The 18,993-nt window shown below is 40.6% G+C and overlaps 3 protein-coding genes across 5 annotated transcripts in view; 2 read left to right on the forward strand and 1 right to left on the reverse strand.

The window, feature by feature from the left end:
* The window catches only part of LOC118373188 (transportin-1), a 426,516-nt gene extending 417,383 nt beyond the window's left edge, over positions 1-9,133 (forward strand). The window contains exon 26 of one of the 2 annotated variants that reach the window (XR_008143021.1): positions 8,756-9,133. The gene's annotated coding sequence lies outside the window, so the exon portion shown is untranslated. Of the gene's footprint in view, positions 1-8,608 lie in introns of both variants that reach the window. The other variant, XR_008143023.1, reaches the window with a different exon arrangement.
* Positions 888-2,852, reverse strand: foxd1 (forkhead box D1). The gene has a single exon (XM_035775675.2). It carries the CDS (start codon positions 2,437-2,439, stop codon positions 1,423-1,425), a length of 1,017 nt encoding a protein of 338 aa, XP_035631568.1. The 5' UTR covers positions 2,440-2,852; the 3' UTR covers positions 888-1,422.
* A 1,239-nt stretch (positions 9,134-10,372) lies between the features above and the next one.
* On the forward strand, positions 10,373-18,381 carry btf3 (basic transcription factor 3). Of its 2 annotated transcripts, none has more exons than XM_035775676.2 (6): positions 10,373-10,539; positions 15,080-15,148; positions 15,276-15,389; positions 15,655-15,856; positions 16,295-16,351; positions 18,049-18,381. In XM_035775676.2, exons 2-6 carry the CDS (start codon positions 15,080-15,082, stop codon positions 18,093-18,095), a joined length of 489 nt encoding a protein of 162 aa, XP_035631569.1. In that variant the 5' UTR covers positions 10,373-10,539; the 3' UTR covers positions 18,096-18,381. The 2 variants fall into 2 exon arrangements, with proteins under 2 accessions (XP_035631569.1, XP_035631570.1); XM_035775677.2 differs by having other exon boundaries at positions 10,376-10,474.
* The last annotated feature ends 612 nt before the right edge of the window (positions 18,382-18,993 follow it).

Below are 18,993 nucleotides of genomic sequence, written 5' to 3' on the forward strand. Positions count from 1 at the left end.
AGCCCGAGCCAGCTGCCTCGGATCACCCGCGTGATAATCACCGTCGGTCCTGAAGGTAGCAAAATACAATCTCTGTCACCCCAGTGACACCGGCCTGTCCACCAAGCGTAATTACAAGGATACATGTGGGAGAGGGCAAATGGACCTGTTGGTCCAAGGTTTGTCATCCATCCATCCCGGGCATGGAAAATGTAATTACATTCAGACACAACTAGGCCACACACACACACGAGGACAAAATAGTGTCTGTTTGTGTGTGTAAAGATACATGTTGAAAAGCCTGAATAAAATATTTATTCAGAATGTTAATGGTATAGAGTTGTAGGCCTGCATGTTCTTAAAGTCACACACACACTCACGCATTCCCGCACACGCACACACGCACGCAAAGTTTCTTAAAGGTCTATAGGTAGCGAATATGAAGTTTGTCTTGCACCCCTTGGCCTGTTGAAAGTAATGGTGCCAGTTTTGGTCATTTAACACTGCAAGTTCATTATTATAAATATCATAAAACATGTCCATGAGTCATTGTAACAGCAATTTAGATGCATTGTTATTATTATTATGATTATTTATTTATTAACAGCAGCTGCGAACTAGTAGTTGTAGTGTTAGTTTATTATTATAAGGGCTGTAGCCATGTTGATATTATTGTTATTATTATTATGTACCCAACCAATAGGTTATAGCCTACATTGTCTATTACTTTTTGGAAATATATTTCTTCACAAAAATGAAAAGGATAGGTCTTTCAAAATCATTAAACAACACTATAGGCTACTTCATGCACGTGGTCACGTGAGGGCCTACATTAGGCTCATTTCTAGACTGAGATTATTATTTACTTATTAATAAGTTACTTTCCAGGCAAAGAGTTTTTTTTTGTAAAACAATATTTATTCTTGTTGAAAAACAAACCGTGTAAAAAATTATACAATACTTGCCAAAGAATGTACAATGTTTTATTACTGAAATAAGCACACACTGCATATAAATGAATTACTTTCATATTTGTGTCTTTTCAATACAAAGCACAAATCAAAACAGTAAAAATGTTTCAATTTGCCAAACTACAAAAACATTGGTGTGTGTGACACAATATACATTGTTTAGACGTGATCATTTATAGGCTGTTTCATTAAGTCGATCCTGAGACGCCCTAGACAGTGACTTAAACGAATCACTTCATAAACAACGTAACATTTCGTGGAGAGAAAATTAGATTGACACTAAAATGTTATTAACATAAATATAATATATTTTTTACAGCATGTATAGGCATGAATAAGCCCTAGTGTTAATATCCATCATTAAGTTGCGTGTTACCCCAACAACAACAAAAACATACGAAAATAATCCTACCTTCAAAGAGGGACGTTTTTGTTCATATTTCTTGAAAACTTTGAAGTTAGTTTATAGAAATTAACAGCCACTAGTACCGTTCACAATTCTGTTGGGAAAGTTCTCGACCGTGTGTAAAACAGTTCCTGGGTGCCCGCTCTGCGACTGGTTGGGCGTCTGTGGCGCGAGGGAGGACGATAACATTGGAACAAGAGAAGTCCGCGAGGCACATTGAGAGTGCGCAGGGCTCAGCGACCCACCAATGATACTCTCAATGGAGAAGGGAGAGCGCTGGACAGGCGAGCTGGACTTGGCTGCAGTCTGTATGGGTGAAGCTAGGCTGGGGCTGAGCTGGGGATAGAACCGGCTCCTGGCCAAGTCAGTGGAGGTGGGCATTAAGGACGGTGCCGGAATAATGGTCCCCGTGTGTGAATGCCGGGACTGTTGCTGCTGAAACGCGAAAATCGCAGAGTGTGTGTGATAGGACTGCAGCTGGATACCGTAGCCGCAGCCGTAAGGTCCATAGCCGTACGCAGCGGCGGGGATAAAACTGTTGTGCTCCCGCAGAAAGTCCTGCTGCTGCTGCCGTTTAAAGCGTTTCCGTCGTCTCAGAAAGCTGCCGTTATCGAACATATCCGCGGACTCCGGGTCTAGGGTCCAGTAGTTTCCCTTCCCGGGGTTCCCCGGTTCCCTCGGTATCTTGACGAAACAGTCATTCAGGGACAAGTTGTGTCGGATCGAGTTCTGCCACGCCGGGAACTTTTCCCGGTAGTACGGGAAACGGTTGCTGATGAAATCGCAAATTTCACTGAGGGTGAGCCGCTTCTTGGGGCTCTGAAGAATTGACATAGTGATCAAGGCGATATAGGAGTAAGGGGGCTTCACCAGGGTGTTCTTACTGGCTGGTTTGTAAGGATCCCGGGACGAGGAGCTGTCCAGGCATGGCGGGGAGCCAGACAGCAGGTCATCGTGCATCTGCGCCACCTCGTCTACGTAAGAGCGCGTTTGGCTGTCCCCATCCTCCCCCTCGCCGACCACATCGATGTCTGTCTCTTCCGAAAGGATGGAGGCATCCGACATTTCGGAGCTCAGAGTCATGGCTTACCGCTAGCTGTGTAGAGGCTGCACTGTGCGCTCCCAGAAGCTACGGCGGATAGGAAGAGGATATACTGCCGGTGCTACTCTGCCCTCTTCCAAGACAACTCATATGATGGAATTAGAGGAGCACGCCGGCGGTAATAGATGCCCCTTTTTCCCAGCCACTACCATATGTTTTAGGGCTTTTTTCGTTGTTCAATATCGCGCATCCGGATACTAGCCTGTGGAAAGACCTGAAAAAGGCCAAACCTGAATCCTAAAGAGGGCGGATCTTCCCTCGCGCTTTATACCAGAGCTCTGATCACATGTCGAAGGAACGTCACCAAGGCAAATGAAGAGATTGTTTTAAAAAAAAAATAGCAACAATTGTGTAACTGTGGACGATTTAAAAAAGTTTGGTTCTCTTTTTGGTGGTCATCTTGGTATACAAATATAATTAATCTAAACCTTTCATTTCAGCTAAATGTTTGGCAAAAAAATAGGCCTATATCAATGACCATAGAAGATAGAAGAAGGCTGCATGCAGAACAAAGCCCATGCTGGTAGGACTATCCCTTATAGATCATCATCTAATGTGATATAAAGCTGTAACATGATAGTGGAATGTTATGTTTGAAATAATTGACATAAATGATAAGTATTTATAAAGTTATGGATTTTAAGAAACAATGTAATAGTTCAGAAAACTCACAATTCATAAAATAAAATAAAAATGTTTACAGTCTGAGTTTCATGACCCACTCTCCGCGTTTCATAGTTTGCGTGATCCAGTAGTTATCTAGAATATCCGGGAGCCATTTGTAATAGAAAAGAGTCAGCTGTTAACTCGCATCAGTCACGGGTCACGCAGAGCATGCGAGCACCTCGAGAAATAAGGGCCTCTGCCATGCACTGACTTTATAGTCCTGATTGATGTTTTTTTAAATAAAGGGGGAAAACATCAAATAAATCTGCTGTTTTGATGAGTTGATATGATTTTTGATAAATGATTGTGATATTTACGCATATAGTATAACATTTTTTATTTGGGTTATCTGGATCCTGTTATCTAGTGTACAATATTATAATTGTATCCATGTAACAGTGTAGGCTAAAGCATCCTTACGTGATACGACTCCCGCAAAAGAGTGTGCAGACATTTCTGTAGGTCTACACGTGCGTAATAGCTTAACGCACAGCAACCTTTCCTATATTCCTTATTCATAGAAGCCTACTTTAAAACTACACCAACATAGGCCTATAAGGATGCTTTTCAAGTAAGTAATTCATTTGAAATATATAAAGAGTATGAAATGTAGGCTTATAACTATATTGTAAAACGGAACTTTTCATTATCTGAAATTATGTTTCAAAACAACTACCCGGTTGTGATTTTCCATTTCATTGCCTTTGCACGAGAAGTACGCACGAGAAGCTTCACGGTATGACTGCTAATATTTTCCTTCTCACCAATCAAATTTTAATTAAAGGCTATGGTTCTATATTTCATTCTACAGAACCCCTTTTAACACCTAGGAGACAGTTACTGTCATGAAATTGGTCGACTGTGAAGAATCAACATTTTTAAGTGTCACATTTTGGTTCAAAATCTGACACTTACAATTTAAACCGAGACTCGCTTTGTTAGTGCACTAAAATCAAACATTATGGATGTCAGTCATGTATAGGCTAAATCATGCATATTTTCCACACAACTAGATGTAAGACATCTCTTGACCTCAGCTTGGAGTGAGTGACACTTGATCATATCTCTCATATACCAATGTTGGGTGCATGAAACAACAAATCGGTAGGAAATCAAACTTTTCATTACATAAAATACGTTTTTAAAAGCGCTGAAAACCTATCAAACCATTCGTTGATAAAGAACGTGACTGTTTGCAACAATAAAGTAGGCCTATAGGTAAAACTATATTTGCATCCAAATAGATTATTTATTACTGTTGTTATCACAATGTCTCCTATGTCCCCCAATTAGTTATGTTAGTAAGTTCTGAAAACCTATAGACTACAAAAGTAGCCTAGACTACAACAATAGAGCCTATATAGAAGGATTAAATCCATCTGCTGTATTGTAGAGATGAGGATGAATGGGTTTAGGTGATCTTTATGTCAATAAGAAAACGTCTGGTGCTTGATGATGACCATATAATAGCTAACCCATGGTTGATTCAGAGTTGTATGATAACTTGTTGATTTTTCTCTGGCCTATCAACAACTCCACTGTAGCGTTTATGTTGGACCATGCAGCACCATCTAGCGGAGAAATTGTCCACACTCAACACGATGTCTCCTTTGACAACTTCAGCTGTCAAATGTTTGACAATGACAGCACTTTTGTTGTCCCTTTCGTTCTTTTGAATTAAATCTGCATACTATTTATATTACAGTAACAGTTTATCAGTTACATGCAAGCCCTTTCACTCTCACAAATGACCAATTGGCTGACAATTGCCTCAAGCCTACACCTCGCCAACGCACCATTAGATCTAGAACTCTCTCAAATACACATCTCTCTCAGACAGGTCTTAAAAATATTTTTAATGACTATCGAACTAATGGTCTTTTGAGTTAACTCTTCAGAATTAACACACCATTGGTATATTTCGTGCGTAAAAAAGTCGTGCGTAAAAACCTGTTTGAATTATTTGGAGCAAAAGTCACGCATGTGACACTGGTTATCAGTGTTTGTTTATTAGTTTATTGTTCTAGTGCAGTAAATGGCAAATGTATGCGCTGTTAATAGCTATTGGCCCTTTGACTATGACGGACATTATGAAGTCTTTATTGTACAATCATTCAGGGAAAAATAAATAAAAGTGACCACAAGTAGAACTACTTATTTCCACATGCACTACATTAGATATATATAATGTATATATAATGTATATAATGTTATAATGTTAAGGTAGTAAAAGAGTAAGGTAAACCTAAGTGAATTGAATATTATATGTTTTATTTCTGTAAGAAAATACTTGGCTATTAAAGAATCTCGGGTGATGCTGACCGTGCATGGCAAATTAATTGCTATTTTTGAAAACAAAGCCTTGTTGAACTTAATTCGTTTAATAGGCCTATGCCTTTTTTGAAATACTATTTTAGACATAAAATAACCTCGTCTTGGAGAGGGCTACGGAAAGACCCGGAGACCAAATGACCAGTCACTTTGAGATTAAATGACCAGTCACGTAAACCGAATAATAATCACAAATTGATTCAATAGATTTGATAGACTGGGGCCTGGTTAGCGATATTAAAAGTTAATGATAGGGGAAAGTTGATAATAACTATAATCATCTATTTTAATGAATTATTTTTGTGCTCGACACTGACGCTTTCTGAAGATGAATAAAATGGGTTTTGATGTATAGATTTATGGGCTGATATGTCACGATTGTCACCTACATTGGCTGTGGGAAAAACATTTAGCCTGTTTGCATCAGGTGTTCTATAAATCCTCATTCGAAATTATTTCTTTGAGTTAGTTAGTAGTATAGGCATGGTTTGGGCTATAGTTAAATTAATTCGTGAACTGACGCTGGAGTCCGTCTTTAAAGCAGGGTTCGCATTTGTGGTAAACCACTTCTAAAGTGTTTATAAATTCCTCTCTACGATCGGATGGTGATTCAGTGCCACGGGGTACCAAGAAAGCACTTACTGCTGAACGCAATCCCAGCTTCTCGCGCTGACAAATCCTATAAATGTCACCAAAAGAGTCAGTCTCTCTCTGGGGACTTGGTAGCATGTGATTAATATGCATCACATGCATAAAAGGCAAGACAATACCTGTGCGTGTGTGCGGGTACAAGTCCGTGATCAGGCATGATGTGTCATGTGTCGTGTGTGTGTGTGTGTGTGTGTGTGTGTGTGTGTGTGTGTGAGAGAGAGAGAGAGAGAGAGTGTAGGGGAGAATGGGGCACGTTGAAGTTGAGACATTTTTAACACTTCAGCATCACACTGTCAAGGGTGGTATAGTATTATTTATAATAAAGATATCTATAGTGCCTTCAGAAGGTATTCACACCACTTGTCTTTTTCCACATTTTGTGAGATTTTGTGTCACTGGCCTACACACAAAACCCCATAATGTCAAAGTGGAATTATGTTTTAAGAAATGTCTACAAATGAATAAAAAATATAAAACTGAAAATGTCTTGCGTAAATAAGTATCCAACCCCTATGTTATGGCAAGCTTAGGTAAGTTCAGGAGTAACAATGTGCTTAACAAGTCACATAATAAGTTACATGGACTCATATAACTGTGTGCAATAATAGTGTTTAACATGATTTTTGAATGAATACCTCATCTCTGTACCCCACACATGCAATTATCTGTAAGGTCCCTCAGCCGAGCAGTGAATTCAACCAGAAAGACCAGGGAGGTTTTCCAATTCCTTGGAAAGAAGGGCACCTATTGGTAGATGGGTAAAAATCCCTTTGAGCATGGTGAAGTCATTATTTACACTTTGGATGGTGTATCAATACACCCAGTCACTACAAATATACAGGCGTCCATCCTAACTCAGTTCCCGGAGAGGAAGGAAACCGCTTAGGGATTTCACCATGATGTCAGTGGTGACTTCAAAACAGTTACAGAGTTTAATGGCTTTGATAAGAGAAAATGGATGATCAACAACATTGTAGTTACTCCACAATACTAACATAAATGACAGAGTGAAGAGAAAAAAGCCTGTACACAATAAAACATATTCAAAAACATGCATCCTGTTTGCAATAATGTACTAAAGTAAAACTGCAAAAAAATGTGGCAAAGAAACAAACTTTATGTCCTGAATACAAAGTGTTATGTTTGGGGCAAATCCAACACAATACATTACTGAGTACCACTCTTCATATTTTCAAGCATGATGGTGGCTGCATCATGTTATAGGTGTGCTTGTCATCGGCAAGGACTAGGGAGTTTTTTTTAGGATATAAAGAAATGGAATAGAGCTAAACAAAGGCAAAATCCTAAAGGAAAACCTTGTTCAGTCTGCTTTCCAACAGACACTGGTAGAGAAATCAGCAGGACAATAACCTAAAACACAAGGCCAAATATATATAATATGCTCACCAAGATGACATTAAATATTCCTGAGTTGCCTAGTTATAGTTTTGACTTAAATTGGCTTGAAAATCTATGGTAAGACTTGAAATGGCTTTCTAGTAATGGCCAACAACCAACTTGACAGAGCTTGAAGAATTTTTAAAAGAATAATGTGCAAATATTGTACAATCCAGGCTCTTAGAGACTAGAAAGATTCCCAAATGGGATTCTAACAGAGGTGTGAATACTTTCTGTATTGCATTTTCAATACATTTGTTTTCACGTGTCATTATGGGGTATTGTGTGTAGATGGGTGAGAAGAAAATATATTTAATCAATTTTGAATTCAGGCTGCAGCACAACACAATTTGGAATAAATCAAGGGGTATGAATACTTTCTAAAGGCACTGTACATATATTTCCGGATGTTGCGTATCCCTGCAAATAATCAGAATTCATAAATAGGCAACTTAAGAAATACTTGTGAAAATACTTGAGATTGTGTCTGTTGGGACAAAATTAACATTGCTAACTTCAATCTGGTAATGTATTGGTGACTATGAAATGCTATAGGCAAAGGTTGAGAGCTACATTTTTGTGTTCACATTACCATGGGAGTTTTGTATTGTACTGGACATTTCTTGAAAATCTTAGAAAATTCTATTAACAGGTACACCAGTTGTATACCAGTGTGAGTACATACAGTGCCTTGCGAAAGTATTCGGCCCCCTTGAACTTTGCGACCTTTTGCCACATTTCAGGCTTCAAACATAAAGATATAAAACTGTATTTTTTTGTGAAGAATCAACAACAAGTGTGACACAATCATGAAGGGGAACGACATTTATTGGATATTTCAAACTTTTTTAACAAATCAAAAACGGAAAAATTGGGTGTGCAAAATTATTCAGCCCCCTTAAGTTAATACTTTGTAGCGCCACCTTTTGCTGCGATTACAGCTGTAAGTCGCTTGGGGTATGTCTCTATCAGTTTTGCACATCGAGAGACTGAAATTTCTTCCCATTCCTCCTTGCAAAACAGCTCGAGCTCAGTGAGGTTGGATGGAGAGCATTTGTGAACAGCAGTTTTCAGTTCATTCCACAGATTCTCGATTGGATTCAGGTCTGGACTTTGACTTGGCCATTCTAACACCTGGATATGTTTATTTTTGAACCATTCCATTGTAGATTTTGCTTTATGTTTTGGATCATTGTCTTGTTGGAAGACAAATCTCCGTCCCAGTCTCAGGTCTTTTGCAGACTCCATCAGGTTTTCTTCCAGAATGGTCCTGTATTTGGCTCCATCCATCTTCCCATCAATTTTAACCATCTTCCCTGTCCCTGCTGAAGAAAAGCAGGCCCAAACCATGATGCTGCCACCACCATGTTTGACAGTGGGGATGGTGTGTTCAGGGTGTTGCTTTACGCCAAACATAACGTTTTGCATTGTTGCCAAAAAGTTCAATTTTGGTTTCATCTGACCAGAGCACCTTCTTCCACATGTTTGGTGTGTCTCCCAGGTGGCTTGTGGCAAACTTTAAACAACACTTTTTATGGATATCTTTAAGAAATGGCTTTCTTCTTGCCACTCTTCCATAAAGGCCAGATTTGTGCAATATACGACTGATTGTTGTCCTATGGACAGAGTCTCCCACCTCAGCTGTAGATCGCTCCAGTTCATCCAGAGTGATCATGGGCCTCTTGGCTGCATCTCTGATCAGTCTTCTCCTTGTATGAGCTGAAAGTTTAGAAGGACGGCCAGTTCTTGGTAGATTTGCAGTGGTCTGATACTCCTTCCATTTCAATATTATCGCTTGCACAGTGCTCCTTGGGATGTTTAAAGCTTGGGAAATCTTTTTGTATCCAAATCCGGCTTTAAACTTCTTCACAACAGTATCTCGGACCTGCCTGGTGTGTTCCTTGTTCTTCATGATGCTCTCTGCGCTTTTAACGGACCCCTGAGACTATCACAGTGCAGGTGCATTTATACGGAGACTTGATTACACACAGGTGGATTGTATTTATCATCATTAGTCATTTTGGTCAACATTGGATCATTCAGAGATCCTCACTGAACTTCTGGAGAGAGTTTGCTGCACTGAAAGTAAAGGGGCTGAATAATTTTGCATGCCCAATTTTTCAGTTTTTGATTTGTTAAAAAAAGTTTGAAATATCCAATAAATTTCGTTCCACTTCATGATTGTGTCCCACTTGTTGTTGATTCTTCACAAAAATATACAGTTTTATATCTTTATGTTTGAAGCCTGAAATGTGGCAAAAGGTTGCAAAGTTCAAGGGGGCCGAATACTTTCTCAAGGCACTGTATAGCTCTACTGCAATTGCATTGTGACAGGCTTTAGATATGGGATCCAAGCTTTAGGCTGAATAAAAAATATAATTTCTTTCCACGTGTAGGCTAGGCTTGGTCTGGGCTATGGTGGCACTTTCCACTTTGTTCTCAGCCACAGAATGAGAAGGCCAATCTTACAATATGACTGAGAATGCAGGGTGTTGTGTGTAGCTGATCACACCATAGACATTCCTTCTAAAACATAACTAAGATGAACAAGTGAAAGGTAGGGCTAGGCCTACTCAACAGAATTGAACCTTTATTTAATTAGGCAAGTCAGTTAAGAACAAATTCGTATTTACAATGACGGCCTACACCGGAGAATAGTTAGCTACAGTTCTATTCTACTCTTTCACTGATGAGTAACTACAATCTATTCATATATATATTACAATCGATTCATATATATATTAAGGCTTGCTATTTAATCTAGTAAAATTAATAATGTAATTTCACTGAAATAAGTTTTATATTGGTGAGGGCAGGACAGGGCACTCCCTTGGTCTTTTTGTTAGAGATAGGGCCATTTCTACTGGCCCATCGGCCCTTCTCGCGGTTGCACCTCTGCCCGCACGTCACTTCCTCCAGCCTCTTTCGCTTCCATCTTGCTCCCCGCGTGTGCGCGCTGCTAGTGTGCAGGTCAGTTAGGAGCTCTAAAATACCTTATTTCCTGCACTGTTTCTGCCATTCGTCAACGACACAAGGTAAACAATCTCCTTGGTTATCAGACCGGTGAAAATCTTGGAGTTTGAACTCACGGGGACTTCGTAAATAAGTGTAGACTTGAGAGGTTGACTCCAACTCACAGGCCCCTTTCTAACGTTGGCTAACCTGTTAGCCTGGTATCTAGCCAGCAGCGGCACAAGGCCCGTTACCTAAATCGTTTACTATCTGGCTTATATTTATCAGTGGTAATCGCCAATCTCTCAAATGCTTGTAGATATTTAGCAGGCGTGTCGATGGTCAAGGTTTTCAATTTTCTCGCCATATTCCGCTCTTAACTAGTGTAGGTAGCTAGTTTGCGAACGTTAGCATTAGTTAACCGTTATAACGACCAGCTGGCTAGCACCCATATCCGGACAGACATGTGTACTTACTTGTATTTATCTAGGCAAGTCAGTTAAGAACAAATTCTTATTTTCAATTACGGCCTAGGAACAGTTAACTGCCTTGTTCATAATTTTTTTTTTACCCTGTCAGCTCGGGGATTCAATCTTGCAACCTTTCGGTTACTAGTCCAACACTAACCACTAGGCTACCTGCCGCCCTAACTTGCTAACTAACGTTACTGGTAAATTGGTTGATAGTCTCAGTCCAGCAGACAAACAACCAGGTAATATTAGGTACAGTTAATTAATTTGTAAGCCGTCTGTCATTAACTTACTGGGAAACCTCGAATCGTTTGTTTTGTTTGCAGGTCTGTCTGTAGGAAGCGTCTTAACTTTTTCCACATTCTACTTACTGCAGCTTTGCCTTAACTTCCAACCATAATCTTGATTTGCTGGTTTTGGGGTATTTGCTAATTTACAGAATATGAACAGAATACTTTTATTTTACCTTTATTTAACCAGGTAGTCTAGTTGAGAACATGTTCTCATTTGCAACTGCGACCTGGCCATAGATAAAGCATAGCAACAACACAGAGTTACACATGGAGTAAACAATTAACAAGTCAATAACACAGTAGAAAAAAAGATGGTCTATATACATTGTGTGCAAAAGGCATGAGGAGGTAGGCGAATAATTACAATTTTGCAGATTAACACTGGAGTGATAAATGATCAGATGGTCATGTACAGGTAGAGATATTGGTGTGCAAAAGAGCAGAAAAGTAAATAAATATAAACAGTATGGGGAAGAGGTAGGTAAAATTGGATGGGCTATTTACCGATAGACTATGTACAGCTGCAGCGATCGGTTAGCTGCTCAGATAGCAGATGTTTGAAGTTGGTGAGGGAGATAAAAGTCAGCGATTTTTGCAATTTGTTCCAGTCACAGGCAGCAGAGAACTGGAACGAAAGGCGGCCAAATGAGTTGTTGGCTTTAGGGATGATCAGTGAGATACACCTGCTGGAGCGCGTGCTACGGGTGGGTGTTGCCATCGTGACCAGTGAACTGAGATAAGGCGGAGCTTTACCTACCATGGACTTGTAGATGACCTGGAGCCAGTGGGTCTGGCGACAAATATGTAGCGAGGGCCAGCCGACTAGAGCATACAGGTCGCAGTGGTGGGTGATATAAGGTGCTTTAGTAACAAAACGGATGGCACTGTGATAAACTGCATCCAGTTTGCTGGGTAGAGTATTGGAAGCCATTTTGTAGATGACATCGCCGAAGTCGAGGATCGGTAGGATAGTCAGTTTTACTAGGGTAAGTTTGGCGGCGTGAGTGAAGGAGGCTTTGTTGCGGAATAGAAAGCCGACTAGATTTGATTTTAGATTGGAGATGTTTGATATGAGTCTGGAAGGAGAGTATACAGTCTAGCCAGACACCTAGGTACTTATAGATGTCCACATATTCTAGGTCGGAACCATCCGGGGTGGTGATGCTAGTCGGGCGTGTGGGTGCAGGCAGCGAACGGTTGAAAAGCATGCATTTGGTTTTACTAGCGTTTAAGAGCAGTTGGAGGCCACGGAAGGAGTGTTGTATGGCATTGAAGCTCGTTTGGAGGTTAGATAGCACAGTGTCCAAGGTCGGGCCGGAAGTATACAGAATGGTGTCGTCTGCGTAGAGGTGGATCAGGGAATCGCCCGCAGCAAGAGCAACATCATTGATATATACAGAGAAAAGAGTCGGCCCGAGAATTGAACCCTGTGGCACCCCCATAGAGACTGCCAGAGGACCGGACAGCATGCCCTCCGATTTGACACACTGAACTCTGTCTGCAAAGTAGTTGGTGAACCAGGCAAGGCAGTCATCAGAATAACCGAGGCTACTGAGTCTGCCGATAAGAATATGGTGATTGACAGAGTCAAAAGCCTTGGCAAGGTCAATGAAGACGCCTGCACAGTACTGTCTTTTATCGATGGTGGTTATGATATCGTTTAGTACCTTGAGCGTGGCTGAGGTGCACCCGTGACCGGCTCGGAAACCAGAGCGTGTGCCTTCAACTTGTATTTTATGACACAATTAAGATAGCCAGTCTACATGTACTTATGTGTGATGTTTGTAGCTAGCTAATATTAGTGATGCACCGATATAAACATTTTGGCTGATATTTTCTTTGCAAAAAAAGGGATACTGATATTTAAAATTTGTGGCCTTTTAACCATTCTAGTAAAGTTAAATAGTCACATGGACGCAGTGGTCTAAGGCACTGCATCTCAGTGCAAGAGGCGATACTACAGTCGCTGGTTCGAATCCAGGCTGTATCACATCCATCCGTGATTGGGAGTCCCATAGGGCGCAGCACAATTGGCACAGCGTCGTCCGGGTTTGGCTGGGGCCGGCCGTCACTAAATAAGAATTTGTTCTTAACTGCCTAGTAAAATAAAGGTTACAGACGCACACACCACACTGACCAAAAAGTTATTTTGCAGGCATTTACGTATGTCCCCATTACCAGTAAAACATCAAAACCTATTTATTTCACTTACTTGTTGTGCTGTTTCGTTAATTTATTCAGTTGTTTCATTCTCAACCAGCATTTCAATGGAACACCTTTTGGGTCTGCCTTTTGGGTCTTTGCTATGGAATGCAGTTTGTCTTTGCGTGTCAAAAAATATACTATTTGACACGTCAAAAAACATTATTTGACGTGTCAAATAAGCGTGTTGACCAATCACAAACTGAATATGACTGCACGTCACAATCATTTTACGCTTTCATAATTTTTTCTACATAGTGTAGTCAATGTGTAATAACTATCACTCGTATTTCATGTCACAACGATTCGTCAATACGTATGTTATCAGGCTGGTAAAGTTGTCTCACGCACCTACAGTGTTGGTCATTTAAAAAAAAGCTAGCTAGCTCATGGATGCAAACAATGTCCTTCCCCAAAAACATAGCAAAACGGCATCGGTTTCAGTAGCTATAGTTAGCTAGCTAACTCTATAGCTAGGCGTCGTCATCTAAAGTAACCCAAATTTGTAAAACAGTTCTTTAATAGTCGGACCCATCTATGTGAAGCTAACCACAATAAGGATTAGCCACATTAGTGGACTTTGCGGTTAACCTTCAAAATAAAAGCATGGCATAATTCTACTATTTGTATTAATTTGCATCTCTGTCAATGACATACTTTTATTTTGAAGGCAAACTGCAAAATCTACTATTGTTCCTAATCCTTGTTGTGGCTAGCTTCACAACACATAACCCGGTCAGGTTGAGCCTCATTAGCCAGATGAAGCTAGCTGGCTGCTTATAAAGTTAGCTTTGGACAACGGGGTTAAGTAGCTGGCTTGCTATTTATTTTCATGAACTGAAGTTCAATTTCAATAGGCGAACAACAAGTGGCAACCTAGCTAATACTTACTCACAAGGATTCCTAAATCATTGCTAAGAATAATGAAAATGACTGGTCATTGTTTTTAGGCTGGTTGTATTGGTGCTAGCTAGGTAGCTAAAGCTAGCTACCCCAGAAGTTGTGGTCCGAATAAAAAATGCTTCATTACCAATGCGCTATTGTAAATACATCGTTCATAGCTGGTGTTTGCTTGTTTGCAGACTTTTTGTACAGCTTTGACAGTGCTACTGTATCTTTTTTGACACGCAAAGACCAAAATGGTGTTCCATAGTATGTATGTCGTGAAGCTAAAAGCAGTGACGCCATTACTGTGCAACTCCGGTTGGGCAACATCTGAACAATAGCGCGTTTGGTAGTATGTACCGGTGCTCAACCAGTCGGCGAAAGCCAACATCACCCACGACGGTTGATTGTCAAGGGCAATGAATTCTATTATCTTGACTTTAATGGATTTCGCCTTTGAGTTGTCTCGCTGAAAATGTGTTACTCTTTCAAATGACTGCTCAACTTGTTGACTGCTCGATCCACACAGCAGACATTGTGGGCTAGTTTAGGAATGCTGTGTTGCATGTATAGCGCAACATTTTTAGTGGCGTCATTACGATTTATATTGTGCACCCCCAATAAATATATATTTATGAATAATATTTTTTAAATAAAGGCCTAGCGAGTTAAGTGAGGCAGGGTTTGCAAATGTTTTTCAAAATGTAATGTTACATAACCAGAAACAAAAGGACAGTGATATAATAACTCAACACATACGGTGTCTATTTCAGATGAAAGAAATAATAATGAATCAAGAAAAACTTGCCAAACTTCAGGCACAAGTCCGCATCGGCGGCAAGGTAAGAAGCCGTTCACACCAATCAATTATTTCTTCAGAGTGAATGTTTAGAAGAATATGTCAATATGAAGCTCATGTCTCACACGTTAAAAGATTCAAGTACCTGATATATCTGTTCTCTTTTACAGGGCACTGCTCGCAGAAAGAAGAAGGTTGTGCACAGAACTGCAACTGCAGATGACAAAAAACTTCAGTTCTCCTTAAAGAAACTAGGAGTCAACAACATCTCTGGCATCGAAGAGGTAAGATCTGGTCCATGGTTAGACTGGTCCTCTCCCTCTAACCATCCCTATTTAGATGGATGTTGGAGTACTTTAATTGGTATGCAAATTAAATTGGAAGCCACTGATTTCTTTGAGAGCAAAGGAGGGTTCATTTCATGGCCCACTTTAGCTAGCTGTTGTATTTGAGTCTTCAGAAAGGGAGATGTCTAGTCTTTCAGATTGTATGTCTATAACTGCGAGTAACATCACATTACCGTTCTCGTTTCTCCTCTGTTCCTCGCAGGTGAACATGTTCACGAACCAGGGGACAGTGATCCACTTCAACAACCCCAAAGTGCAGGCCTCCCTGGCAGCCAACACCTTCACCATCACTGGCCACGCCGAGACCAAGCAGCTGACAGAGATGCTCCCCAGCATCCTCAACCAGCTGGGAGCAGACAGTCTGACTAGCCTCCGGAGACTGGCTGAGGCTCTGCCCAAACAGGGTACGTGGGGCTGTGGGAGGGAGTGAGATGGGGAGGGGGGACTGGTTCTAATGGTTCAGGAGTACTGGCGGAGGGTCTGCCCAAACAGTGTCGGTTTTCATTGCAAAAGGTAAATAAAGTAGGTAAAGTATTTTTAAAAAATGTTACACTTTTTGCTTAGTAAACAGACAGATTGGTAATAAAAAAAAAACAGATTAACATGCACAGTAGCAATCTCAAAGTTTTGGGATGGGCGGGATTTGAGGTAGGGCTGAAGGGTCTTGGATTGATTTTGAGCACTGGGCAGGCACTGACATTGTAATAGAAATACCATTTGTTTAAACAGACTATTTTGTAAAGGTCATGGTCATGTATTGTATACAACTTGAATTGAAGACCAGAGGCATTTGTACATAGCTCTGCAACAGGTTCGTAACATCTCTTATTTCTTCCTCACAGCTGGAGATGGAAAAGCACCAATCGCCCCCATAGAGGAGGAAGACGATGATGTTCCAGGTGGGTCATGAACAGCCATCTCAAAGTTAAAAGGTCATGATTGATCATTGAGTTTACATCCCTGGTGTTACCCAAAATGCTGACTGGTACTTTTCATTTGTAATTTACATAACAATGGCCAACTGAACTTGGAACACCTTCTCACAAAGCAACTGTCTTGATGATGCAGAGGTTGTTGATTCTGCTCACCACAAGTCTTGTCACACTCCTGATGGAAACGCAATTATACTGGAGTTTTCATTAACATAAAACACACTGGTTTTGGGGTAAAGGCGTCAGCATGCTTCAGTTCGGCTGGCGGCCCAAACGAGGGTGCTCGCGTACTCCCTGAAAAGACCCCAGCTTGAAAAATTTGAAGAAAAAAACGACATGGTACTGCTTGTCCATTTTTAAAAGGCCTCAAAATAGTATTGAATCAATCTAAGATGACTTAATAAATCGGTCATTAATTTTGACATTTTTGACAAGGAGATCTTAGTCTTGAATTTTACATCTTAACTAAGATGTTTGGTGCAGTATTTCTCGAACAAATTTACATGAAAACGAGTTGTCTCTCGCTGAATGACGAGACTTATTGAAGAAGCCCTACTGTTGACCAATCACTGACAAAGGGGCATAGACTTCAGCTACCAATTTCGGTTTACCTCCAGAAAAAAATGTAGTGTGCCCAAACAGTTGAAAAACCCTCACCTAAGTCCAAAATGAATGAAAACGTCACAATGTTGTCATAATATACGTACACATTTTTCCAAACTGTTTTGTCTGGGAGGCTTTTAGTCTTAGGTAGTAATAGGCAGTAATAGTGGTGTCATTGTGTGTGAGAATATCACACCAGCCTCTTGCAGTTGATTTGATGCCATCCCACTCACACCCTCTTGGCATGGATTGACACATCTCCAGTTATTGATTCATTTTCCTCCTTCCTTATTTGAACGTGACCATAGAGATTGTGTCGGTTTCTTCAACAATGGCTTTTTGTCCTAGACACTTAAGAGTTGGGTCTCCACAACTACGTGTAGTGTTATTTCACATTGTGGTAATTTACACTTTCTCCTGTCTGTGACTTGTATTTTGCCGCATATAATAGAACCGTGGCAAGTTTGCTTACTTTTAGGAAGTGAAGGGGGTCATGCTAAAGAGATCTAACAATGACTGAACACTTGATGGTGATTGGAGTCGTGGTGGTGGGTTTAGTGTTTGAAATGTTTGTTGTTTGAGTTCTGAAAGCACTGTTTGCTTTTCTTTGTGGAGAATAATGGTCCATACACATGAGGTTGCCATTAGTTACCCACGGCTTTTCCCAAGGCTCTCCTTTTCTCGTAACCCAACGTTTTCACAAATGTAACAAACAATTACTCTAATTCAGAGTGAGGAGCGGTTGAAGCCCGGTGACACGGGGTTAACGGTCTATGCCATCATGTCATTCACAGAGTTTAGTTTCCCACTTTAAATTATATTCAGACCTGTTAGAATTGTTTCGATTATAACCCTCAACCCCACTGAGCCAAATATGGACCCGACAGATTTATCAGGTTATTAGGGGGGTAGAAATTATACCTGAGGTCATGTTTTAGGTAAAACACACATTTTTTCTGAAGTGGACTGAGACCAGTTGGAAAGACTGATGGAGGCATGTATGTTTGGAAAGATTACTGCTTGTTTCTTTCCCTGACTGACAAGTTGGCTTGTTGTTTCAGATTTGGTGGAGAATTTTGATGAGGCTTCCAAGGATGAGGCAAACTAAAGGAAACAACAGACCTTCAGGAGAGTCTCAACAGGACTTGACTAGGCCGTGGGGTGGGCACAAGGCGTTATTTTTCTTTCTTGCCAACCGATTCTCCAAATGCTATTTTGTGCACTGCTGGCCGTGTCCAGTTTGAGAGTCAGTGAAAGATTGTATGTACGTTACTGTATGTTGTCTCTCTGGGGTTCGAGGTCTCTTCAGCAGTTTCCACCATGTTACTGAACCTTATTTCTTTGCAGTCTGGCTGAAACCATAATATCTGGAATAAACATTTTGCTATTGTCAACTAAGAGAATTGTGTTTTATCTGATTACTAGAAATAAGGGGACAAAGGTGATTCTTATCAGTTGTATATTTTAAATGAACATGCATCTGCCTGTTAACTTTTTTAGTTGCACCCTAAAGCCACGATTTGATGTAAAGCATGCTATAGAGCAGCACACTGGACAGACGACACTGAAGTTTTAAAGGTAATTTATGCTTGAGCTGACATGGGGTAGCGTTGACCGTGACTGCTATCTTGACTAATGCTGGTAAGTATGACACAAAATGATGTGGACACACCTTCAAATGAGTGGATTTGGGTATTTTAGCCATACCCGTTACTAACAGGTATATAAACTTGAGCACACAGCTATGCAATATCCAAAGACAAACATTGACAGTAGAATAGCCCGTATTGAAGAGCTCAGTGACTTTAAATGTGGCACTGTCATAAGATGCCACCTTTCTAACAAGTCAGTTTGTCAAATTCCTGCCCTGCTAGAGCTGCCCCAGTCAACTATAAGTGGTGTTACTGTGAAGTGGAAACATCTAGGAGCAACAACTGCTCAGCCATGAAGTGATAGACCACACAAGCTCACAGAACGGGACCGCTGTGTGCTGAAGCACCTAAATC

Source organism: Oncorhynchus keta, chromosome 9, assembly GCF_023373465.1.
Source record: "Oncorhynchus keta strain PuntledgeMale-10-30-2019 chromosome 9, Oket_V2, whole genome shotgun sequence".
Taxonomy (NCBI): domain Eukaryota; kingdom Metazoa; phylum Chordata; class Actinopteri; order Salmoniformes; family Salmonidae; genus Oncorhynchus; species Oncorhynchus keta.